Source organism: Patiria miniata, unplaced genomic scaffold (assembly GCF_015706575.1).
Source record: "Patiria miniata isolate m_02_andy unplaced genomic scaffold, ASM1570657v1 HiC_scaffold_20, whole genome shotgun sequence".
NCBI classification, from domain to species: Eukaryota; Metazoa; Echinodermata; class Asteroidea; order Valvatida; family Asterinidae; genus Patiria; species Patiria miniata.
The window spans coordinates 28,936,656-28,962,724 of NW_024037059.1; the positions used below are offsets into that span (position 1 = coordinate 28,936,656).

Sequence of the window (26,069 nt, forward strand, 5' to 3'; positions counted from 1 at the left end):
ATGGATTTGGGGGTTGGTATTTTAGAGCAGATATTGTTACACTGGCCTGTTTAAAGTTTTGTGTCCATAGATGCTGCAAAACCAAGACAAAAATGCTGTTCTTGTAGTCTTGTTCCCTGAACCTACTTCAGACGAAATGGAGCAATTTATATATGTCGGGAATTGTCAGGTCAGAGAACCAGACTAGCTTGCTTGCACCCGTTCACGGCTGTGTAACCAATTGCAAACAAAATGGACTAAATTTGGTAAATTGGGGGTAGCATTTGGAAAAAAAGTCGTTTTTTTCCCAACGATGGTCGACTGACCATCATTGGAAATTGATATAAACATTCCACTAATACTTGAAAATGACAGCACACCAGGTGCCATGATTTCACAGGATGCTTGAGACTATCATTCACTTACAGTTAAGTAAGGCATTTCATAATATTTGATAGTTTTGTTTTTTGATGTTTGCAAATGTTGTATATTACCTTTAAAACATGAAGCAGGAAGTCAGAAAGATAAACTTCGCGGAAAAATTTCGCAGATGATTCCTTAAGGGCAACGCTCAGCACGCTGGCTTCAAAGTGACAATAATAAACCAACAGTGTTTCATGAACAAATAAAAACAAGACAAACAACAACAAATTAGTGTTTTCGTTTTAACATTTAACGAAAAGTTCTATCAATGTTTCAAAATAATAAGCCAGTTCGGTATCTCAATGACGAAGTCCAGGTCAAAGGTCATTCAGGATAAAATCGCTGACGTGATGTTTTGGAATGTTAGGCAAATGCCCATTCTGCTCCTTATAGGTCTCATTCAAATGACGTCATTTCCTACAGACCATCCACGTGCATCGGCATTTTGAGCGTCAACTTGCATAATGGGCATCGGCTGCGTCGTATTTCGAACACATTTCGAGCAACAAGCGCGCATGTTTGGAACATTTTCAACACTACGCAATGCGTGCTTGATTGCGTAAAATACGCAGTTGCAGTTCTCCTACAGAGATGGCCGTCATTGAGCGAGCCCTATTAACACGCGAGCGTCGTGCGTTCATCTCCTTGCGTGTTCATGTGCCTTCACGATTATCCCAAATGATCCATGACCCATATCATTGTGCGCTGGCACAATTGAAATACCGAGCGGGCTTATTGTGACTGGACTGGACTTGTGGTGGGCTTGTCCTAGACTCGACAACAACGCTGAGGCTGATTCAATTCTTATCCCAATACTCAAAGAACTGCTCCCTCAACACATTATAGGTCCTGAGATGTATTGCCTGGTAGCGCTCCAGATCGGGATAGAACCTTAGACCAGTCAGAAGCTCCACGTCCTTCACTCTTGCAGTGTTAGCCTCCATGTAATCAAGTTGGCTCTGGAAAAACAAGAAAATCATTTGGGGAAAATGTGAGAAAAATTTGTAACAGATATGAAAATTGATATTCTTAACCCTCCTGCTAAATAATCAGTCACAGACAGTCAAAATGTCAATCCACTTCCCATGCTATATTTTAAACACAGGCTAGTCACCAGCAGTCAAGATGGTTCCTGAAACTGATTTTGAATTGACCCACAGAGGACTGTGATTGTAGTCCATTCCACATGGTTCTATCTTAACTCCTTGGAACATACACAGCCAATCTTAAAGGGTTCGACAATGATCTTTAGGTGCAAATGAAATAAGATAAATGTTGCTACCTGACAAGCCTGTATGCCATCCTTGTTATGAAGGATGAAGGCTAGAGGAGTGAGCGATGGACAGTCTTTACTGATGGGTTGGTCATCGGAGGAACATGTTGTGATTACGACAAAGTAGTGAGTTGGTATCATTGTGTCTCCAAGCTTTTCCCTGCAAAAAACATATAATTCTTAAGAGAAAACATTGGAGTAATTCAAATGTTGTAACTAATCACTGAATTTAACGACTTGAGTCAAGTTGGGTCATCAAGGTTGAATCAAGTTGAGTCATCAAGATTGAGTCAAGTTGAATCGAGTTACACTTTTGCTCTGTTCTATTAGAGTCATTTTGACTTGAATTGAGTTAAGTAATTCTAAGGCAAGGATGAGTCAAGTTGAGTCATCAAGGCTGAATCAAGTTGAGTTATCAAAGTCGAGTCAAGTTGAATCGAGTTTAAACACTTCTTGCTCTGTTCTATAAGAGTCACTTTGACTTGAATTCAGTCAAGTAATCCTAGGGCAATGATGAGTCAAGTTGAGTCATTAGGTTATCGGGGTCAAGTCAAGTTGAAATCGGAGTCGCATTCTTGCTCAGTTCAATTAGAGTCAGTTTGAGGTGATTCAAGTGATTTTCTCACCATGACTCTAATTGAGTCAATTTGTCAGTTGCCTGAAAATTGTGACTTGAGTCAGACCAGAGTCGAGTCATCAAGGTCGACTGAGTCAAGACGAAGCGAGTCACATTCTTGCTCAGGTCTTTTTTGGGGTACACTAATAGGTTAAAAGGGATGGGTTTGATTAGGTTACATCTAGCTGATAACATTGCATCTGTAATGATCAGACAAGACAGCATTAAATGAAAATCAAGTGAAACTGTCACCCACCCTTTCTGAGTTATAACATCCATGGAATCTCTGAGGCCGTCCAAGTCATAGTCAAATATTGGACCAGTCACTACGTTGATACCGTTGTATTTATCTGCCCATTTAGGTAAGTAGTCATCCAAGTAACCACTCCATACATCTGAAAAAGCAGCAGAATTAGTGAAACTTCTGAAAACTTGGTCTACACCTGGCGTAAAAAGAAACTAAGCAGTTTTTATAATCATCCTTGTTTGGACATTTCTCGGTGAACAAAAGATCTGAAATAAAAGTTTTGTCATGGAAACTTTCCGGTTCAATTTGATACCTCACTTGGGAACACTGTGTGAGAAATAACGAGAGCGCAAGGGCTGAAGCTCCTGAAACCCCAAACCAAAAGTTGCACAATCAAGATTTTCAATGGGCATTGCAACAGACAATTGAATGCGGGGCCTGCATCAAGTGTGTGTTACAACGGCCATTAAAAATATCCAAACGAGAGAAATGGTCAAACAAGGCTGATTATAAAAACTGCTTAGTTTCTTTTTGAGCCAGGTGTATCTTAGAATAATTATGTCCAACGAATTCCACTTCAGATTTTCAAAGTTCAACATAATCTTTTTCCAAATATAAAAGTTCTTCACAATGTTCATTCTTATATCTCAATGATCATCCATATAAACAGGTACGCATTTAAGTCTTGAATGTAACTGCTCATTAAATATACAAGCTTCTTTTCAAGTTGACTCGAGATCCTCCTTTTTGTAATTTAAAAAGGAAATGAAAAAATGTCATAAAATAGTAATTTCGTCTTCTAGTTAGCAGTTGGACTTTATTTGTGTTCTTTAATGGACCGTTGCGGATGTGATCATAGCCCCGCCCATCTTTACTTTGTGTTCATGTTTTTCACTTTATGAATGAGTTTGAATGAGCTGCCATGGTCATCTGACCAAAAGTCGTGATCTAATTGGTCATAAAAATCCAGATTTGATCATAAGCCCCGCCCACCTTTACTTTGTGTTCATGATATTTTTCACTTTATGAATGAGTTTGACTGAGCTGCCATGATTACCTGAACAAAAGTCGTGATCTAATTGGTCATAAATATCCAGATTTGATCATAAGCCCCGCCCACTTTGACTTTGTGTTAACATTTTTCACAAAATTATGAATGAGTTTGACTGAGCTGCCACGGTCACCTGACCAAAAGCCTTGATCTAATTGGTCAATGCCCACGGTTTGATTGACAAGCAGGAAGGGTCCTGACCTCGTATAAATCCAGTGAATTGTGGCACCAAGTTGGATGTGATGAGTGCATCCATCTCAGCATCCAATGTTTCAGTCAAGCCTGAGGGAAAAAAATATAAACCATTATGGCTAACCTCATTGCCTTTCATTTGGTATTTAATTTTCAGTGTGAAAAGTCCAGAAAAAAAATCACAGATGCCATCATAAAAAAATAATAAAGTCAGATAAGATTCAGGATTTACAGAAAATTATAAAAATTATATAGATATAAAGAGCAGTAGGACACCCACAATACAATAAATCAGACGAAACAAAGCGGAACCCCTTAGGAATTGCAAAAGAAATTAACTTATAAACTGTCAGGTTGCTATTCCTACACTTCCGATGGAAAAAAATATGTATGTAAATTCATCCAAAACCATAGCACAAGAAAAGATGAAACTTGCATAAAGAACACAATATACTGATGACAATACAGAAATTAATAACAAAGAATAATAGAGGATACAAATACAACAAATCATCAAGCAAACAAAGAGACAGGGTAACTTCAACCACATACAGCAAACATTCCCCGGCCCAATCCTCCCCCAACTTTATTCACTTCTGGTATGAATTCATGTGAAATTTCAAACAGCAACTTATAAAAAAAATTTTTTTTTACCGCTACAGTGAATACTAGCTTTGGTTTCGACCAATTACCTTTGCTTGGTAAATGTCTCCCTGTGTGAAACATCGTCACATGCATGGTTCAGTTTTCTTCAGTGAGCTGCAATTACAAAGTTTTCCTAACTTCAGGATTTCAACATTGTTCCTGATTTTGTTTTCTTTCTTACCTGGTGAATAGGAGAAACCCATGACGATATTCGTCGGGTCAAAGTCTGCATCACCATTGGGTGACTGGATGTTGTTATAGTCAGTGCAGTTTGGAGTTACATCTGCTCCAACACGAACATCAGTTCTGGCACAGGTCAAATTTGGAGCACTACCATGTGACTAAAAAAGAAAGAAAACCATTTGACTAAATTTCATTTCAGTTAATGAGGGTGGTACCCACTGCTATATCAGATTCGAACTGGCCAGTTGACCACGGTAAGCTCAGTGGTCAAGTGGTAAGATGCCTGCTCTAGTAAGCAGGAGATCGTGGGTTCGAGTCCCACCCAATCATCCAGACAGCACCGAGTATGCAATTATGTTGGTGAACGACACAACCAAATTATTTCTGGAGAGGATCGTCAAAAACAGTTTTATTTTTTTAAAGTTTGGTCATCCCTCCCTATTATTCAGGGTTCTCGGCACTAACTTTACAAAAACAAAATAAGTTTTACCTGATATTTCCCTGAAAAATTTCCGAACTTCAATGAGAAATGTTTTCACTTTAACGAGGTTGCTGGGAAGTCACGAGGTGACGCAGCACAGCCAATTGTTACTGTCTGAAGATGTGTGTATATATTCACACTGCATAAACACTAAAAACCCACCACAGCCAGTCAGTCAATGGACACAACATGGCTCAAGATGGACACACACCAAACTGGCAAAACGCTTTTCCTTCCGGGTCACTTTTAAATTCCCAGAGTTTTCGACCCAATTTTTTAAAATGTTTTTACCCACATTTTCTGAGTTTTCCCTGAATTGAAAAATGGAAACTCATTTTATTTTTGAGGTTTCCCTGATTTTAAGAGGGAACCTGTTAACAAAAATTATCGGAAAATCTCAGTTTTATCTCTTAAGGCCGGTTCATACCCAGCGCGGAAGCGAATTTGAAAGCGAATTTGTGATGTCAGGGCAACTTTTGCTGTGAATTCGCGAAAGTTGAACACATTTTAACTTGGGCGAGTTTCGCAGCGAATGCCTCATGACGTCAAATTTGATTCGCATTCGCATGGAGTATGAACCGGGTAAGATATGTTCGGATGTCACTATAATTTACATCTTTCTTGTTGAGAGTGAAGGACGTGTAGAGAGGCATCTTCAGTTCGTGGCTGTATGCTGTGATGTAGTTGGTCTGGACCAACTCACAGTAATCAGTCCTAAATGTCACCTTGGGAACTCCAAACAAAGCATGCATGGTCCTTGCCGCTGTTTCTATATTCAAGAAGAAAAAATAATGGGAAGTTGAAACTTTCTTAGGCCTTTTGACACTATTGTCTTGCCTGTACCCGTGCTGAAACAAACACGGGTCTACCATAAGCAGAACTAGGTCCCATCAAACCCAGGTAGGCAAGGCAAACTGTTCACACTAACACTAATTGTGGATTTTCTACCTGGGTAGAGGCTCTCAACCCTGGCCCTGACCAGGGTCGGATTTTACCCCGTGTAGAACGCTGGACCCGTATAGAAGCCGTGTTGGATTCTGCTAGTGTGAAAGGGGTTTCTGAAATATCTGCGTTCAACCAGGGTTCAACACGGAGATTTTAGATAGTGTGAATAGACCATTATCATGTTGTGGCCATCTTGATTTTTTCCCGTTCAAATCAATATTACCAAAGCGAGGCTGGAAGGAAAAATAGTCTGGTTCCTTTTTGCACAACAAAAATTATCATTCAGTACTGTGATTGGATACAGGGAACATGACTGAAATGGTGGCAGTATGGTAAAGATCTTTTGGGCCTAAGGTATTGGCAATATGATAAAGAGATTTCAATCAATGATCAAATATTTACTTACTTTCGCTGTCAGATAAATTCAGCTGCTCGTCAAATTCTTGGATTGTTTTGTTGGTCATAGTCTGCAGGGAAAAAAGAGAAAATATGTGTTTTCTAACATAAAATAGATCTGAAAAACAATTCAGTCTTCAGTCTTGACTGAAAGTTAAATATGTTTTTGATTTTTTTTTCTCGACCTTTTTTTTATGTTTTAGTTTTTTTTAATTTCATCATCATCTGCCTCAGACAGTACCACACGTCTAGACATAAGTTACAGGGAATAATTAATAACAAAAATTCGTCATTGCCTTTGTCTTTGTTCATTTGTACTTATCTTGGGACTTGGGACTAACCGTTATGTAATTAAGTTCTGATGGACTTGTACTGGACTTTTGAAGACTTGTGAGGAATTCAAATAAAATGCTACATTTCTGTGGTGTTGCTCCTCATTGAAAACTGGCAATTTCCATCTTATCTCAAAGATTCTTAGCTTTATTAGGAAAGAATGTTGCAACCTGCTGCTGCTTTTTTTCTTCATATATCATCTCAATGAAGGTCAGTCATTGCAAAAACGATGATAAGACATGAATCTGGGACTGAGAAACATTTCCAAGTTTTCATAAGATGGAATTTTGCGTCGGGGTGATGTAAATGAAATTAGGTTTTGCCCTTCACCGACGTATAAACACTGTATACTCGGTGTGTTACGAGTCCCACCTGAGTCCCACCCGAGCGATTTTTTCCAACTTTCACTCGGGAGGTAACACACTGAGTATACAGTGTTTATACGTCGGTGAAGGGCAAAACCTATTTTGATTTCCAAGTTTGTAAGGAAATACTTAGAACATTTTCTTGACTTTCCATAGACTTTGTACACAACCGCTGAAGTAGCGTCAGGTTGCAACATTACATCTTTGCTTAAACAAAACTTCCAAATAAAGACACTCACAGCCACTTCGTCAGTGCAAGTGCACATGGAATCATCGACACTCAGTCGGTCCGAGTAACTCTGATCGGTCGCGGGGTAAGGACAAGACAACGAGGAGGAATAAGACGATTCATTGAAGGGTGGAAGAGAAGGAGGATTCTGCAGGATTTCATGAAGACGTCCGTTCTCCCCATCATTGGCTGGGGCTGGTATACCGAGCACATCTGTACACAAAATAATTCAAAATGAAAAAAAAAATTGTCAAAACTTGTTGACAGTTCTAAACCGATGCATAAACCTGCAGAAATAGGCTCCGCGCACAAGTACCCCCTCAACGGTAAGAATTGGAGAGTCCACTGGGAGAGACATTTGAACGCATTGTGGAATACGGCTGCCGCTCACGCGAAGACTCTATAGATTTGTGCACATTTAGAATAAAATTAGTTGTGCGTATGAACAAGTACGCACATACAATGAGTCCGGTCTATGTGGCTCTCAAAAGTGGTAAAATGCATCCTCTCTCGTAATTTTATTGTTTGTTTGACCTCAACGAAAAAACTACGGACAGTAATAGGAAAACAAGAAATTTGTAATCTTGTTCAGTTGAGTGAGTCCTCATATTCTCTGAGATCATCTTGCCAGCTGAAGTTACAGGTCTCCCCTTGTACTTCTAATAAACTCAGGGAGAGAGCATTTATGGTAGCTGGTGTCCTCAGCTTTGGAACCAGTTACCTGGTCACATTAGATGCCAAGAAACACTGGGGACTTTTAAACGTGAGGTGAAAACCTTTTTATTTCAGAAGGCTTTTTATGTGTAATTGTGCACGTGGTGATTTTTAATGGTTCATTTGAAATTTAGATGTTTAGCCTGTAAAATTTGATTGTATAATGGTTTTACTCAATAATGGTATAGTATTGTAGTTTTGATTAAAATATAGTACGGTTTTATCCTTCATGTAATTTTTATTGTATTGCACATTAGAACATATGTTTATACATTTTGCGCAATATAAATGCCATTATTATTATTATTAAATACCATAACAAATTCAGCCCCCTAAAAAAGCACATAACAAAACAAACGGAATGTAAAATGAGGATAGAGAAAAAAGTAAATCTTGTAATTTAGAGGCATGCACTTAATGTGACAGCCCCCTAGTAGGTGAACAATTATAAAAACTATAAAATAAAAAAAAGACTAGTAAATCATGAAGAACAAGTATTTTTTGAGAATTGGAAGAAAGTACTTACCACACATTATGTTGAAAAGTTCAATATTTTGAAAATGTTCTATCTTTAAATTCTTCTTAAAAGCTGGGCCGTATGCAAGAAACAGGGACTGTAAAAAAAAACACAAATACAACAAAATATGATGCTCTGTCATTTGTTATTGAAAAGCATTGCTGACAATCTCACTGAAAACAAAAAGAGTTTGAAGAATAAAATGTCTACATACTTGCATCTGTCTGGCTAAGTTGTCGTATCCGTGGCCGCCCCCGTCACAATTACTTGGAAGATTCACACTGTAAGATTGATCATTTGAAAGCTGCATTAAAAATGCCATTGTTCAGAGTATAAACATTTATAGACCCTAGTGAAGAATTCTGATGTTGAATGTTTTTTTCAATTTCAACGTTAAATTGCTCCTATTATTTCCTTCACATTTCACCTTTTGGGTCGTTCTGCGTCAATTCACCCAAAAAATTTGAAACTTTAAACCCCACCTCCTTAAAATCAGTTCATATTAAGTGTATGGGGTAGTTTAGGCAGAAAAAAGTGAAATGTGAAGTTATAGCGCCATTGAACCAACAGTTTTTATGCTACTGCCCAACATTTTTTGGAGAATTTGGCCAATTGGGCGTGGTCACCAATTTTCAAATGACCATATCCCCATAACCAGTGGGCCAAATTTTTTTGATCTTGGTTTTTTTGGAAAGGTTACATCATAAGTAAGATGACCTCTTGAACTTTACTTTGACATTGTTGATCATGTGATCTTGAGAAGAACTTTGATGAAAATTATAACCCAACATGTTTTCTAGAAAATGTCCAAAAATTATGGGTATAATTATGTTTGTTTGGTTTCTAGCTCATCTCGAAGTTGGCATACTTGTTGCAAAATGTGATATTCCTATGCAATGTACTAGTGGATTTAAAAACGTCATTTTTTTTTGTCCCTAATATTTGTACAAATGGAACAAACATGAATATGTCACCTACAAATAAATACAAGCCAAATGTTTTGCTAATATTCTCCTTTCGATTAACAGTTGGTAGTTTTAGAATCATTTTTAGAGGAGGTAAAGTCATACTTTTTTACCTTCAGAAAGTGACTTTATTAAACTTATTAACCTATTACAATCACCTATTTAAAGAATTTGCCTCGATTAAACTGATTTAAAGTATATTGTGATTACTACAAAATGAATGAACTTACTTTGTGATGGCGAAATCCTCTTTGACGGGTATCAGAACATCTTCAATACGTTTGCTGTTCATGTAGTGCCATCTCTTAGGCATGTCTTTCTTGACGTACGGGATGACATTGGGATCTCGACACTGTTCAATATACAGACAAAATTACTGGCTAAATTCACAAAACTCCACAGTGCTCCTGTGATGAACAAACTCTAAAGGTGAACACTCACGACAACACTTGAGTAAACAGGTTTTATAAAGTGGAGCACTTTGGTCCAATGGATGATGGTGTTTGACCCATGTGCCATGGTACATGGCTTTGAACCCCGACAGGGAACATGGTGCTTGTGTTCTTGGGCAAGACACTTTATTACAATTGCCTCTCTCCACCCAGGAGTATAAATGGGTACCTGTGAGGGTAGAGACCAGATTGCACTGATGCTTGTGTTTGTGGGCAAGACACTTTACTACAATTGCCTCTCTCCACCCAGGATTATATGAATGGGTACCTGTGAGGGTAGAGACCAGATTGCACTGATGCTTGTGTTCTTGGGCAAGACACTTTACTACAATTGCCTCTCTCCACCCAGGAGTATAAATGGGTACCTGTGAAGGTAGAGACAAGAATGCACTGATGCTTGTGTTCTTGGGAAAGACACTATACTACAATTGCCTCTCTCCACCCAGGAGTATAAATGGGTACCTGTGAAGGTAGAGACCAGATTGCGCTGATGCTTGTTTTCTCGGGCAAGACACTTTACTACAATTGCCTCTCTCCACCCAGGAGTATAAATGGGTACCTGTGAGGATAGAGGCCAGATTGCGCTGATGCTTGTGTTCTTGGGCAAGACACTTTACTACAATTACCTCTCTCCACCCAGGAGTATAAATGGGTACCTGTGAGGGTAGAGACCAGATTGCACTGGTGCTTGTGTTCTTGGGCAAGACACTTTACTACAATTGCCTCTCTCCAACCAGGAGTATAAATGGGTACCTGTGAGGGTAGAGACCAGATTGCACTGGTGCTTGTGTTCTTGGGCAAGACACTTTACTACAATTGCCTGTCTCAACCCAGGAGTATAAATGGGTACCTGTGAGGGTAGAGACCAGATTGCACTGATGCTTGTGTCTTGGGCAAGACACTTACTACAATTGCCTCTCTCCACCCAGGAGTGTAAATGGGTACCTGTGAGGGTAGAGGCCAGATTGCGCTGATGCTTGTGTCTTGGGCAAGACACTTTACTACAATTGCCTCTCTCCAACCAGGAGTATAAATGGGTACCAGTGAGGGTAGAGACCAGATTGCACTGATGCTTGTGTTCTTGGGCAAGACACTTTACTACAATTGCCTGTCTCAACCCAGGAGTATAAATGGGTACCTGTGAGGGTAGAGACCAGATTGCACTGATGCTTGTGTTCTTGGGCAAGACACTTTACTACAATTGCCTCTCTCCACCCAGGAGTATAAATGGGTACCTGTGAAGGTAGAGACAAGAATGCACTGATGCTTGTGTTCTTGGGAAAGACACTATACTACAATTGCCTCTCTCCACCCAGGAGTATAAATGGGTACCTGTGAAGGTAGAGACCAGATTGCGCTGATGCTTGTTTTCTCGGGCAAGACACTTTACTACAATTGCCTCTCTCCACCCAGGAGTATAAATGGGTACCTGTGAGGATAGAGGCCAGATTGCGCTGATGCTTGTGTTCTTGGGCAAGACACTTTACTACAATTACCTCTCTCCACCCAGGAGTATAAATGGGTACCTGTGAGGGTAGAGACCAGATTGCACTGGTGCTTGTGTTCTTGGGCAAGACACTTTACTACAATTGCCTCTCTCCAACCAGGAGTATAAATGGGTACCTGTGAGGGTAGAGACCAGATTGCACTGGTGCTTGTGTTCTTGGGCAAGACACTTTACTACAATTGCCTGTCTCAACCCAGGAGTATAAATGGGTACCTGTGAGGGTAGAGACCAGATTGCACTGATGCTTGTGTCTTGGGCAAGACACTTACTACAATTGCCTCTCTCCACCCAGGAGTGTAAATGGGTACCTGTGAGGGTAGAGGCCAGATTGCGCTGATGCTTGTGTCTTGGGCAAGACACTTTACTACAATTGCCTCTCTCCAACCAGGAGTATAAATGGGTACCAGTGAGGGTAGAGACCAGATTGCACTGATGCTTGTGTTCTTGGGCAAGACACTTTACTACAATTGCCTGTCTCAACCCAGGAGTATAAATGGGTACCTGTGAGGGTAGAGACCAGATTGCACTGATCTCGAGCTGCTGCAAAAACTTGTTTCATAGCCTGATGAACAGGGGCAATAACTGTGAAACGCTTTGACACCTAGCTTTGGTGGAAAGCGCTAAGGAAGCGACACACATTATCACACAAAAATATGTTGGTAAAGGGCAAAACCCAATATTACAAAAAGTATTTTTAATTAAAAAGACATTATAAAAAAGGGAGAAATGTCTTACCTTCAACCTATCGACGATATCTCTTGGATCTTTAAGCACAGCTGAAATGTAGCAATTAGCAAAACGAAAAGCTAAGTTTTTTGTTTGTTCACTAATGTTGTTATTAAAAGCAATCAACAAATACTTCTCATTTTTCTCTACACCCATTGTTTGAAAATTATGGGTTTTTGTTTTGATACAAATTTTGGAAACCTGGAACACAACTCACTATCGGGTTTATTGCTGTATCGCATCATGCAGCCTGCCGTGGATCGACTGTAGTAATCACTTGTTGTGAAGTTGATGCCATCTTTCTGAAAATTCCATCAACAATGTGAAAGAAGCTTGTTTCGTACTTCCAAACAAATTTAAATACTCAAATACGCCACAAAAGGAAACTGACTAGGTGAATTATATTTATTTTTTTTTAAAATTTGAACAAAGAAATTGACTGGAGTATGGCTTGAACCTGCGACCTCCGGATTGCCGTTCCAACCGACAACTCTAGCAACTGAGCTATCCACTGCCTATGTTGGCAGTTCGCTAACTTATCAATAGCCTTGTTCACAGATAGTAAAAAGCTGTATCCTCTCTGAGTGATCCCTGTTTGCTATTTCTTGGGTCTGCAGCATTGCTAATGTTGCTAGCATCGTGACTTTGCCTGGCTACATGGCATATACAGGCTTCTGAATAGCGCCCCTTGAACAAAGACATTGACAAAATGGGGAACCGCCGATATTGGGCTGGAAAGCTCATTTGGTTGAGCACTGGAACAGCAATCCCCAGGTTGCAGTTCAAACCCAACTCCGGTCAATTTCTCTGTTCAACTTAAAAAACTTAAATATTCTTTGAACCAAAGACTTTGTTTGTAATTCAGTTATGAACAAAAGTTAAAGTTAGTTTTTCACTTGCGATTGCAGCCAACTAAATAAACTTATGACTGTTTTATGACGGCAGAATGTGTTCAGAAAGAGAAAATAAATACTGTGTAGGATAGCTATGCTTTCCGTAAAACAAAAAGGTCCCAAAATTTGGTTGTTTGGAGAAAAACTCCATTTCTGTAGAGAACTTTGAAACTAAAGAGGAAAAAAGGTAAAAGATTTTCTTCACAATAACCACAGTTAAATTATGCTTCTTTCCCATTTTAGTCCATTTTTAAATTGAATTGCAAGTAATGACAACTATTTATGTCAGTAACAAAATAAAGTATTTGAATGAATGAAGAAAGAAACAGAAATAAGTTCAATTTAGTAGAAACAGCAAATAGAATTCATGTTAATGTATCCTAATGGAGATAGTTATATCTTAGGGGAGACACCGGACATTAAGGAGACATTTCAATGTCTCCCTAATGTCACAACTCCTATTTAGAGGCAAAATTTTATGTCACAAATATGCTAGATCGCTTGCTCATGGTACAAAACATGAATATACCTAAATTCATGAGGGTAGGATAAGGGAAAATTGTGGTTAGGGGTCATTAAACTAGTCCAACAAGTTTTCTTCATGTTTTTTAAACACCCTCTGGCTATGTTATGGTATTTGCCTCTCATGAGTTGTCGTAAACAACTCCTTATACGGAGACTTGCACAACCCTATGGAAACGTCTCTCTGAGGTGCCATTTTCTACAATTTTCCAAAGTTATTACTTACAGCACCCAATTTGATGTAATTTTCACAGCTTCTGTTTGCCATGCCGTGATCAGCAAGAATCATGACATTTGCACACTTATGCATGTTGGTTACAAGTAATGCATCCATGAGATCAGCGATGTACTTGTCGACGACTTCAAGTTTGTCGTTTACCTGTTGGAATAAAAGGTGATGAATGATGGGACGAATGAGCCAATTGATATTTCTGAAATATTAAAACTCAAATAGGATTTAACAATATATTGGGGTGTCGGGCAGGCACAATGGTACACAACTAATGAATGCTTATGAGTGCAATGGTAAGAATAATTTCATGAGGTGCCAGATGGAATGTTCCATTCCATGAGGCGAATGGAACATTCCATGTGTCACCGAATGATATTATTCTTTCCATTGCACAAATTTGAAACATTCATCAGGCCTATTTGTTTTATGCAACACCTGAATAAATCCTTGTCATCTGATTGGTCATAGCCATCAATAGTGTGACCGTGCAATGAAAGTTCTATGCACCGTAGAATAGAACTTCTATTATAACGGTGCAGCTGGGCCGTGGGTTGGATCAATTAATTTAATGACATGTGATCAACGACCTACCAATGAGATGACGAGGATTTATTCAGACCTGGTATAATACCTTTTGTTTTGCTGCCCAAGGACCGGGGAACTGTTAACAACGGACACAAATGCCGTTGAAGATAAAATAGCACGTGCTGGCTTCAATTGACAAGTTTTACACAGGACTTGTAAGTTCTACAAAGTAGCACGATCAATCACTGAGCTCAGAAACCGGAGCAAGTTTTCCAAACAGACGTGCTATGAATATTTATTCTGATAAATAAATGCCTTGGTGGTTATTGTCATGAAGTCGCCTTGTGAACCTTTTCAATAATTTGCATAAATTTACATAAATTTGCATAAATTAACATTTGCATAAATTAACATAATATGGTTTTCTGCCCATGTTTAAACGTAAACTACTGCTAAATATGCAAATATCAATTTCCATTTACCATCGTAATTTTTTTCTTATTAAATTTACTTTCTTAAATCTACCATACCTCGTCAGAGTAAGGTCCAAAGTCGTGCCCTTCATGATCTGGCTCATCGTAATACAGAGTAATAAAATCAGGCCTGAAAAAAATGACAAACAGAAAAGTTTTTTTTTTTATTCAAAATTTATTTAACGAAATGGAGGTTTGCAGTAACACCACGTGAATGAAATCTCTTTGTGAGTTGTGTGGCTTTGAGAACCAGTTGGTTTAACTCGACGTTTGGAACAACATGCTATGTTTGTCGGCATCGAAGCATCCTGTTGCAGAATCTCCCGCCTCAATTGTCCACTGATTTAGCATCCACTACTACAACTACTACACCAGCAAGAGTCCGGGAGTCTCCTGATGACGAGCAGAGCATACTGTTTGAAACGTCGAGTTAAACCAACTGGTTCTCAAAACCACACAACTCACAAAGAGATATCATTCACATGGTGTTACTGCTAACCTCCCTTTCAATGATCATGTTTACCTTGTAAACCTTTAAGTCTCAATCAAAATTTATTTGTATACTTTTGAGAAACACAAGAATAACACTAAAAATTATTTGGAATTACAGAAGTATACACTTCATGATTAGTCCAGGATTTCTTTTATATTATAATACATACCTTGCCATGCTTTTGTATACAGACTAGTAAAAAAAACCCAATCAGATCACATTCATTTAACACTGCGACTAGTCAAATTCTATCAACAGTCAAAAGAAGTAGCTGGTAGGTATAGCTGCTAAGTCAATCACCTCCAGTCAAAGCATGGCTATCTGACATTAAGAAGGGAATTTGCCAGCCAGAGAGAGAGGGCAGTTTAGCATTACCTCTTTCCAGTTGGAAGCTCCAACCAGCCACGAATGATGTCTGTTTTCTGCTCCGGGTTGATATTACTAGGAAGATAAAAATAAATTAATCAATCATACAATAAATAATTTCATTTTTTGATTCCACCATTCTACCATTACAAGCTCTTGATTGTTTCAATCAATATATCGACGGTGTTTTCATGAAGCAATAAAAGCCTCTGTATCCTGCAAAAAGGTCATCCTGAGATAATCACATTTGGAGTTAATCCTTTTTTCAAAACACAGTTTCGACCAGTTTGTCTATAGATTTGGAAAATGTTTTTACTGTGAAACATAGTACCAAAGTGAATACATCACATGCACGATTATGTGTGTAAAAGACATTAGCGCCGGTGAACCAACACGTACGCGTACTCCATTTGTTTGCACTACGCTTCTCAGTTCTAAATGACGTCACACTGAAGTACTCCATAATGGATGCTTTGTTTTTTGCTAATTTGCTAATTAAAAGTTGTTTGTTAAAAGTCTCTCTTAATTAAACAGTATTAAACTCATTAATAAAAACTCTTTTACACTTTGTGAAAACAGAAATACACGGATGCCTCTATTTTTTTCCCCCATTTCTCAGTACACAGTCTTTGTCACTTCGTGAAAACATGAAAACATTGTGAGATATTGTTACTTTTACGCATCATATGACACTGGAGCGCACGGACGTTCGCGGGCACGCGTCCCATCTTGACGCGTTTAAAGCAATGCATGATCCCTCTGGCCCTGCTGAAGGTGACTTTTTGCCACTTCGTGAAAACAAAAAACAGTTCAAGCTTTTTGTCAAATCTTGGTTTACGATAATTAAGAAAGTAAACAATTGAAACTTGGTCAAATTGCTCTTTGCATCAAATGTAATAAAATGGCCAGCAAAACTCAGGGTCCCAAAAATATCAATTTTCCAGGGTTTTGTCACTTCGTGAAAACACTGACAATATTTGATGTGTATACTTTTCAATGCTCTACTTACCCATCATAGAGGAAAAAATAGTCAGGCCTCATATCTGTGAATAAAAAGACAAAAAAGAAGAAGTAAAAAAACCCGCAAAAGGTCAATACAAAATTGCCTGTGAAATTTTAATGCAAGAAATGCTTTGTTTGAATGATACTGAAGTAATTTAGCTACACCTCTTTTATCTACACCTCTTTTTGGATCTGTTCTAGATTTTGCTAAGGCAAATTAATTTGAGGATTTAAAGGGCCATGCAATGTAATTTATTTAATGCAATCCTCAGTGGAAAATGCACCTTTGTGTCCTACATATCTCTATTTTCAATTTTCGTTTTGCCATTTGCTCGTGCAAATTTCTATATTTGTAAGCAAAAGTGTGATGTCATTGTCAGGCAGAAACCCCAAAACTAGTTTCAGCACTAAAAGTTGCCAGAATTTTGGATGTTGCTGTTGAAAATTTTCTTTTCTTGTAATGTTTCGTTGTTGTGTCAGTATACATGGCAGTAAGCCAATGAGCAAACCTTTCTCACAAATTTTTCAATGAACAAACTTTGGGGTTCACAATTTGAACAAAAAACCCCCCTAAACTGAACAGTGTCTTCCTGAAATGACACCACAGCAACAGCGCCAACAGTTGTCCAAAAACAATGGACAATTTTGAATGTTTGAAGAAGTACACTTTTCAATAACATTAACAGAAAAAGGATGTCAAATATGTTTCATACATTTACAAGGAGTAGAAAGTTGCACAAAATGTGTTCCTAAGAAATATTCATTTCATGGACCCGTTGAATTAAGATCAGAAACAATGGAGAACTACAGAACATGTAAAACACAGACTGCTTCAGATATTTGGAATGATTTCAGTTTCAAGCCAATTTCCATATGTCAAACATTCCTGTCTGAAACTAAACTTGGTTCAACTTGATTAAATCATTTGGTTCAAGGTGGGTAATAAAAATTAATTTAAATGCAAAGTCTGTCATTTTTAAAACTATTTTTACAAGAGAAGTTGCTTGGGGTAGCACCATGTGGTAAATCTCTTGTGAGTATGTGTGGTTCTGAAAAGAACTAGAGGGTACTCAACGTTTCGGCTCTGCCTGTCGTCAGGAGAAACTATTCTTATCCAAGTTTTTAATAGTTCTCACTGCGGAAACATTTCTATTTTCTACTCAAAGTTTGTTCGGGCATAGAAGTGAACTTTTATGAAGTACTTGCAGAGTAGGGATTTCCAAGTGCTCACTCACCCTGTATGTCAACATCAGATGCCACCCAGTAATAACAACCAGTCCGTAAACCGTTCTTCTTGGCTGTGTTCCAAATCTGACCAAAACAAGACAAGGCACGCCTAATAAAACTGCTCCTAACTGGTCTACATTTAAGTCAGAGCAGACAAAAAATGATCTTCAATTGATTGAGAATGGTTATTCACTGGAAGTCTTTTCATGCATCTGGTCTACACAATGGACCGGATTTAGCCCATTCATTGGTGTTACGGTGTAATCCTATACAACAGCACCGCCCGGCTCACGAGTGACGGGGAGTCAGTCAGTCGGGGAGTCAGTCAGTCGGTCTGTGAGGTAGGTACAGAGAGACGCTAGGTTGGCCCTCTTGTGTCAGCAAAATTACAAATATTACAATAACTGGCTTAAAGGTAGAGTACATCATTTGCAGCTATCCAAAAAGTAACTGTCAAAATTATTGTTGAAAAGCATGCTTGGTTTAAAGATAGTAATGGCACTAAACTCCCTGTGAAATGATTCTTTCTGGCATGCTGTCATTGTGAAGAAAACAAAGAAAGGTCATTTCCAAAGATGCGTCTTTACTTTGGAAATTTGTGTTAATATTTCATTTTTAATTTGGCGAAGCCATGAGCGTTGACACGACGCACACACGTGCAGTTGCTATAATTCATTGGTTCAATGCGTGACATCACGTAGCTGCAATAAGCTGAATCAGAACGTGTCCCGGATGCTGATTTGGGTGCAATTCAACGAAGACTTGGCAACTTTTGAATTGAAAATCGAGATCCTAGAAAATTAGTTTCTCGGAACATACAGCATTCACTGAGCTGAAAATGTATCAGGTTAGTTGTTAAGCACCCGTCTTTAGATTTTGAGCCTTTTTTGTTGCTTCAAATGAAACATGCACTAATGACAAATGATGTACTCTACCTTTAATTAAATACAATTAAGCGTTAGACTTATAGCGAAATTCCAAAATAATTCAGAAGAGATGGATTCAGCTACGTACAAAACAAACAATACTATGAGTCATTCAAGAGATCATATCTTACAGAATAAAAAAAACGGAGAAATATGGCTTGGTTTTATGACTGCTCTCAGATTTTGTTTCATTTCAGTAAACATTTTGTCAAGCTGTCATTTATTTCAAGTCATTTCTTGTTGGTATGATGTCGTTTAGATAAATATTGATTAAAATCAATGATAAATCACTTACTGGTTCTCCAAAGTACCATGCCTTATTCCGTGTCTGAGAGCCTCCAATATAATACGATGCTTTTATATCAGGATCATACATTGAATTGGCAATCAGGCCGTTGTGTTCTGGGTACAGACCCTACAAACAAATTGAATAATCAAACATAGAAAACTTACGACCAGTTAAGACTGGCATCCCAGAGTTTTACAAGCCATGGATAGTACATTTCCACATCATAACAATCAGTGGTGAATTATATAAAAAGTCTAGTTAATACACATAATTTAGATCGGATTTTGAGAGAAAATGCTTCCTGGAAAATTATGATCATTTATTTTTTGCAGTCTTGAAGTTGATAAATACCACAGGGTGTCAAGTTAAAATAATTCCCAAGGGCCAAGAAACTTGCAGTAAGGTATTTTCATTCTGCTTTGAGGAACTTGATTTTGACTTGTCAACATTTAACAAACGATGTGGCTGGTTATGCGTACCCCCCTTAACATTTATGCTGTAAAATATTACATTTTTGTGATCTTTAGCTCCTAAATTTGACAAGAAATGCACAAAATGACAATATTTTGCTATTATCTTGTCTTCAGACATACAAAATATCTTTTTAAAGTTCCCTCTATACATGTTTAATTAGTTATTGGCTTTTTATAATGCAAAATCTACTCACCGTTGCAATGGTGTAGTGATTAGAAAAGGTGACCGTAGGAAAAGATGGAAGCATGTATGGTGCGTGAGTCCCACAATCACCTGCAGTTAACAACACAACAAAGGTAACAGTCAATGAGAAGAGACGCAGATTATTATTGAGGTAAAATATCCTGCTCACATAATGAAAAGTAGCGCGCATCTGCTCAACCGGAAATGTCCACACAAGCTTTAACGTGGGGGAAATGACCACAAAGATTTTTACACTAAATTCCTTGTATCTTCAGAACGGACGGTCGCACAAATCTGGGGGTTGCAGATTATGAAAATTCATTCTTCTTGCTTTAAGTCTATCTATGTCTGGCTTGGAAAGGCAGAAAAACCACTGATCATTTTTTTATTGAAAATGAGGGGTATGAGGCAATTGCCTATGGAGCGGAACAGAAAATGACCGTTTGTGACAGACCTTTGGTTGTTTATCTCAACATATCTCAAGAACCCAATGTCAAAGCACACTGGGGGTAGCGGTTTTGTAAAGAGGATGAAGTTTTCTTTCCATTCATATAAGACTCGATTTCATTGGTTAAGAAACCGCTGATCATTTTTTCCCCAAATGGCTGGATTTCTTGCAGAGGTCAGTTGTGTGAGTGCACGTGGCCAGCGTGTTGCATGTGGTATGCAAATTGCAAGGTCAATTGGGCAAGCTGTGGAGCTGTCTCACACACGCATTGATCTTTTGCGCGTTTGGGCCCCAAACTTTTCATTATGGGACAAGCAAGAGATGACTTACTGAGTTTCTGGATGTGCTTGGTGAGTTTCCTGCCGAGGTAGTCCGCTCGGAAGCCATCTAAGGAGACTAGAATCAGCGGAGGTCTGTCGACACTGAAAAGGAAAAACAAATCCACATGGATCAATCCTTAAATTGGCTTTCTTCTCCAAGGGAAGAGTACACAGTGAGTCCTCCCAAAAAAAGGAAATCCAAATGCTGTCCAAAAGAAGCTCTGCATGCAGCACTTTCCGAATCTAGGATATAAAAGCCCAATTAATAAGCTTTCTTTTAGTGAAAGAATCATTCAAATGGCTCATGTTCTTTTCCAGTTATGGAATTTTGAACACAAACGCCGATTCTCTTTTTTTTTTACCTTGTCCACGGATAACAATAAAGGTAGGGGATATTTTCAAGCAAAACGAAAACTAATATAAAAAAACGCATCAGAACACTCTCATAACCATGATAACTGGTACTTATCATTACCTTTATTTAAACATCTTCTGCTTCCAATGTTAAAATAACATGCTTTATAATGTCAAGAGTTTCTAGTCTTGCCCTGCCTTCTACGAGGCTACCCCAGCGACTTATGGGATTATTCTGATATCATTTTCAGGATACGACATGGTTTCAGTTTCACTGAAATATCACTTACCTTAAATGTGATTCGTGGACAAGGTCAAAAAACGGTGTTTGTGTTCAAAACTTTATAACTGGAAAAGTACATGAGTGATTTCAATGATTCTTTCACTAAATGAAAGCTTTGTCATATTCTAGATCTGGAAAACACTACATGCAGAACTTCTTTATAAAAATAATAGGGGGCACCATTTGGGTTTCCTTTTTTTGACTCACCCTACATTTCAATATTTTGCTTTCTTTTGACTTTGCCCTTTGAGATGTGCATACTTCAAACCTAGATACTAGGATGTTTTTGTCATATTAAGAGAGATTTTGTTTTTCTACTTTTTATTGTGAGAATTAAAGATGAAGACTTACCCAGGGGGGCAAATTGGATCCGATCCAGTCACACATGGTGTGTCAATCCAATGCTCCGCTGGGTACAAACAATAGAACATTCTGAGCCTTATTGAATTAATCAATTTTTATCAAAACGTGAATGGCTAGAACACACTGCTGTTCGGGTGGTGCAGGGAGTAACAGATTAATAAACTACATCACGTCGGTACCTGGTTTTTCAGTAGTCCCTGGTTTTGCAGTAGTCCTTGGTTGTGCAGTAGTCCTTGGTTTTGCAGTTGTCCCTGGTTTGCCTGTAGGTTTGAGAACCGTTGACATTTTCGGTGGTGTGGTAGGCATCGGGGATGACTGGTCTTGAGGGGCTGGTTTTGGGACTGTGTTTTCACTCCAGATGCCATACCCAACACCTATTCCTATCCCTAAACCACAGAGTATGATAATCAACACCTGTATACAGAAAAGAAGAAAAATAGAGTCTTTATAAGTAGGGCTAATGAGGAGGGGGGATAGGGCTTATGAGGAGAGGGGGTGGGGGAGGGGGAAGAAAGGAAGGGAAAACAGAGGGCAGCACTTAGGCCCGTTCTAGACGCTGTGCTTCTGCCGTGCCAAACTCAACAAACTTGACTTTTTGTAATTTGGCACGGTGATAGCATGGCATTTAGCATGGGCGTCAATCAGTGGGGGAAAAACTCGTAGACAAAACTGTACCTACCACTGCTCCAAAGATGATGTAGGTCTTGGTTGCATCTTTCTGAAATTAAAGGGAAATATTATTTTAATTAACTTCATAACATGGGGAACACCACATAATTCTTTTCTTTCTTCTTTTTTATTCTTAAAACTTGGACAAAGAAATTGACTGGAGTGGGGTTTGAACCTGCGACCTCCGGATTGCCGTTCCAGTGCTCTACCAACTGAGCTATCCAGCCATATGTTGGCAGTTGTCCATTTTTTTGCATTCTCTATGACAAATTTAATCATGATTTCAAAAGGATCCAACTTTATGTCATGTCAATATTTTTAAATTAAATTAAAATTAACATATCAATTTAAAGATATAGTCCATCATTTGTAATTTGTGCATTTTGTTCGTTTGAAGCAACAAAAGTGTTCAAAATCTAATGAAAGATACTGAACAACTAACCTGATGAAGTTTCAGCGCAGCTTCAGCTGTATATTCTGAGAAAAACAGCATTCTAGGATCTCAATTTCAAATCAAAAGTTGCTGAATCATGTTTTGAATTGTTCTGAATTGCAGCTATATGCGATGTCGCGCACTGATCCGACGAATTAAAGCAACCGCGCACACGTGTGCGTCATGCCAATGCTTGCGCGCACTTCGCCGAATAACAAAACGAACTACTAATTTAAATTTTCCTACAGTGCGTCTTAAGACGCACCGTTGGAAAGGCCTTCTTTCGTTGATTACTTCAAAATGACAGCTTCCCAGAAAGAATAATTTCACAGGGAGTTTACTCCACTTAGTATCTTTCAACCAAGTATGTTTTTCAACAATAATACGCCAGTTACTTTTTCGGATGGCTGCAAATGATGGACTTTAGCTTTAAGTAATTGAATTTCTTTATTTGTCTACACCAAGGCAACTCCAAATGATTCTTTTTCTGTTTTGCCAGTTGCTAATTCATTACATCAAACAGTCTCCAGTTTTGAATTCAATTTATTTTAATTTGTTTATTTTTTAAATACCTTGAACATAGTCCTTTCCTCCGTTTCGGCATAGTCAAACTGAAGCTGCATTTCGGTCGACATGGTGGTATGCTTAAGACAGAAAAAAGGTAACAGCCAGATGAAACTAATCCTGATCATTTACAAAAGATCAAAAAGTTATTCAGTTCAAGAAGGTACATGGATAGTAAATGAAAAGAACAAATGGAAATGGTTGGCAATCATAATAAAGTTGATTTTGTGTACATGACACTCACAGGCTTGATATTTTTGCCATATACTTTGACTTCTTTCCAAAAAATCAACTTACTTTTTCCAGTTCTTTTCCATGCACTTCCGGCTCATCCTTTCAAAAAATAAATTACAGGTTGGTCGGGTTACCGTAAACACACCATTTTTTTTGTTTGGCCTAACAAATTTAATCATGATATCAAAAAGATCCCAGTTTATATCATTTTAATTTATTAAATTAAATTAAAATTATCATATCAATTTAAGTAATTGAATTTCTTTATTTGTCTACACCAAGGCAACTCCAAATGATTCTTTTTCTTTTTGCCAGTTGCTAATTCATTACAACATCAAACAGTCTCCAGGTTTGAATTCAATTTATTTTAATTTGTTTATTTTTAAATACCTTGTACATAGTCTTTTCCTCCGGTTCATCAAAGTCAAACTGAAGCTTCCTTTCGGTCGACATGGTGATATGCTTAAGACAGAAAAAAAGTAACGGCCAGTTGAATCTACTCCTGATCATTTACAAAAGATCAAACAAGTTCTCAAGTTTTCAAGTTCAAGAAGGCAGATGGATAGTAAGTGAAATGAACAAATGAGAATGTTTGACCATCATAAGTTAATTTACTGTGTAAATGACACTCGTGGGCCTGATATTTTTGCCATATACTTTGACTTCTTTCCAAAAATCAACTTAGTTTTCCCAGTTCTTTTCTTTACACTCCCACTCATCATTTCAAGGAATGTTTCCATGAAATATCTTATCTGTCCTTCAAGGTAGAGTATATCATTGTAATCTGTGCATTATGTTAATTTGAAGCAACAAACGCGCTCAAAATCTAACAAAGGGTGCTTAACAACTAACCTGATGAAGTTTTAGCTAAGTGAATGCTGTATATTCCGAGAAAACAATATTCTGGGATCTTGATTTCAAAACATATAAGTTGCCCAGTCATGTTTTGAATTGGACCCAAAATCAGAGTCCGGGAGACATTCTCATTCAGTTGATTGCAGCTACACGATGTCACACACTCAACCGACAAATTATAGCAACCGCGCGTGAGTGTACGCCGTGTCAATGCTTACGCATACCCATTTAAAGAAAAATTAAGAACGAACTACTAACTGAAATCTCCAAACATGCAAATTTAGACACATTGTAGGAAATGGCCTTCTTTCATTGTTTTTCTTCAAAATGACAGCTTGCCAGAAAGAATCATTTCACAGGGAATTTTAGTCCCATTACTATCTTTAAACCTGGTATGCTTTTCAACAATAATTTCATCAGTTACTTTTTGGATAGCTGCAAATGATGGACTGTAAGTGTTGTCTTGGTTATTTCTTTGATGGCTGGGTTTGGTTTTGTTTTGGTTGTTTTTTTTAACACAGACTTGTTCAGTTTTTTTTTATTCAACTGTATTTATCGCTGATGAATTTACAAAAAGTTCACACAGTGCTGGGCAGTTTTGGGTGGTGATATAAACATGACCTTAATTGACTGAAGGGTCAATACTCCAAGCTAAATAAATACAGGCATGGTTTAGCTATCTTGTGGACATGTCATGGTACAAGACGGTACAAATAACTTAATCTGTGAACCCTATCGATCTGGTCTGTTATTATCAGAACTTCTTTGCATTACAAAGTCTGATTATGACTTACTACACAAAGAGATAATACTGCATAAAAACAAAACGAGTGCCATTACATGTGGTATCTGAAAAATACTTGTTATTGGAATATCCAAAGGGAGAACAGTTTTTACAAATTCTGTTTTCAAAACGGAAAGGAGAAGTTTACATTCGTTTTGTTTATTAAATATGAACTTATTTGATTTGAAAACAGGGGAAAAACAATATATGCTAGTTGCTTACCTGCGGTTTAACGCCTGATGCAAATTAATGGCATATATAACTATGTTCTCATTACGAAAAACATTTTACAATGTTTTTTTACCTGCTAATGGAAAACCAAAAGCAAGAACAGTACAACTTCAATGTACTTTTTTAATGCAATCCTTAAAAACATACCTTTGTGTCCCATTCAACCTTATTTTCATTTATCATTTTGCCATTTTTAAGGGTATTTTAGTGCCTTTTTTGGTTTTTATGCTCATGCAAATTTCCTTATTCGTGAGCAAAGGTGTGATGTCATTTCAGGCAGAAACCTCCATGTTACAGCTATTTGAGCACAAAAAGTTGCCAGAAGTTTGGATATTTGAAAGACATAATTTTTCTTTTCTTTGGTGATTCATTGTTTTGTCAGTACATGGCAGTAAGCCAATGATCAAACTTTTCTCACAAATGTTTTTAATGAGCTAATTTCTAGGTTCACAATTTGAACAGGAAACCCCTAAACTGAACAGTGTCTTCCTAAAATTACATCACAGCAAAAGCGCCTTAGTTGTCTGAAAAAGAATGGAACATTTTAAATGTTTAAAGAAGTGCACCTTTCAATAAAATTAACCAAAAAGGGATGTCCAATAGTTTTTATACATTTAAGAGGAGTAGAGAGTTGCACAAAATGTGTTCCTAAGAAAAATTCTCCTCATGGTCCCTTTAAATGTGCAC

At 38.0% G+C, this 26,069-nt stretch overlaps 1 protein-coding gene across 1 annotated transcript in view; it reads right to left on the minus strand.

Moving 5' to 3' along the window:
• Positions 1-1,152: 1,152 nt before the first annotated feature.
• The window catches only part of LOC119728514 (venom phosphodiesterase 2-like), a 29,590-nt gene continuing 4,673 nt past the window's right edge, over positions 1,153-26,069 (minus strand). The window contains exons 2-28 of the mRNA XM_038200785.1: positions 23,903-23,974; positions 23,576-23,611; positions 23,287-23,358; positions 22,292-22,330; positions 21,792-22,026; positions 21,601-21,658; positions 20,623-20,714; positions 19,855-19,934; positions 19,194-19,313; positions 17,981-18,056; positions 16,753-16,786; positions 15,753-15,818; positions 14,942-15,014; positions 13,881-14,033; positions 12,457-12,541; positions 12,249-12,289; positions 9,785-9,906; positions 8,804-8,870; positions 8,599-8,686; positions 7,369-7,571; positions 6,442-6,502; positions 5,705-5,859; positions 4,608-4,767; positions 3,791-3,871; positions 2,548-2,686; positions 1,685-1,835; positions 1,153-1,361 (exon numbers count right to left, since the gene is read on the minus strand). Of these exons, the coding sequence (XP_038056713.1) occupies positions 1,200-1,361; positions 1,685-1,835; positions 2,548-2,686; positions 3,791-3,871; positions 4,608-4,767; positions 5,705-5,859; positions 6,442-6,502; positions 7,369-7,571; positions 8,599-8,686; positions 8,804-8,870; positions 9,785-9,906; positions 12,249-12,289; positions 12,457-12,541; positions 13,881-14,033; positions 14,942-15,014; positions 15,753-15,818; positions 16,753-16,786; positions 17,981-18,056; positions 19,194-19,313; positions 19,855-19,934; positions 20,623-20,714; positions 21,601-21,658; positions 21,792-22,026; positions 22,292-22,330; positions 23,287-23,358; positions 23,576-23,611; positions 23,903-23,965 (2,712 nt within the window). The 5' untranslated portion in view covers positions 23,966-23,974 and the 3' untranslated portion in view covers positions 1,153-1,199. The remainder of the gene's footprint in view (positions 1,362-1,684; positions 1,836-2,547; positions 2,687-3,790; positions 3,872-4,607; positions 4,768-5,704; positions 5,860-6,441; positions 6,503-7,368; positions 7,572-8,598; positions 8,687-8,803; positions 8,871-9,784; positions 9,907-12,248; positions 12,290-12,456; positions 12,542-13,880; positions 14,034-14,941; positions 15,015-15,752; positions 15,819-16,752; positions 16,787-17,980; positions 18,057-19,193; positions 19,314-19,854; positions 19,935-20,622; positions 20,715-21,600; positions 21,659-21,791; positions 22,027-22,291; positions 22,331-23,286; positions 23,359-23,575; positions 23,612-23,902; positions 23,975-26,069) is intronic.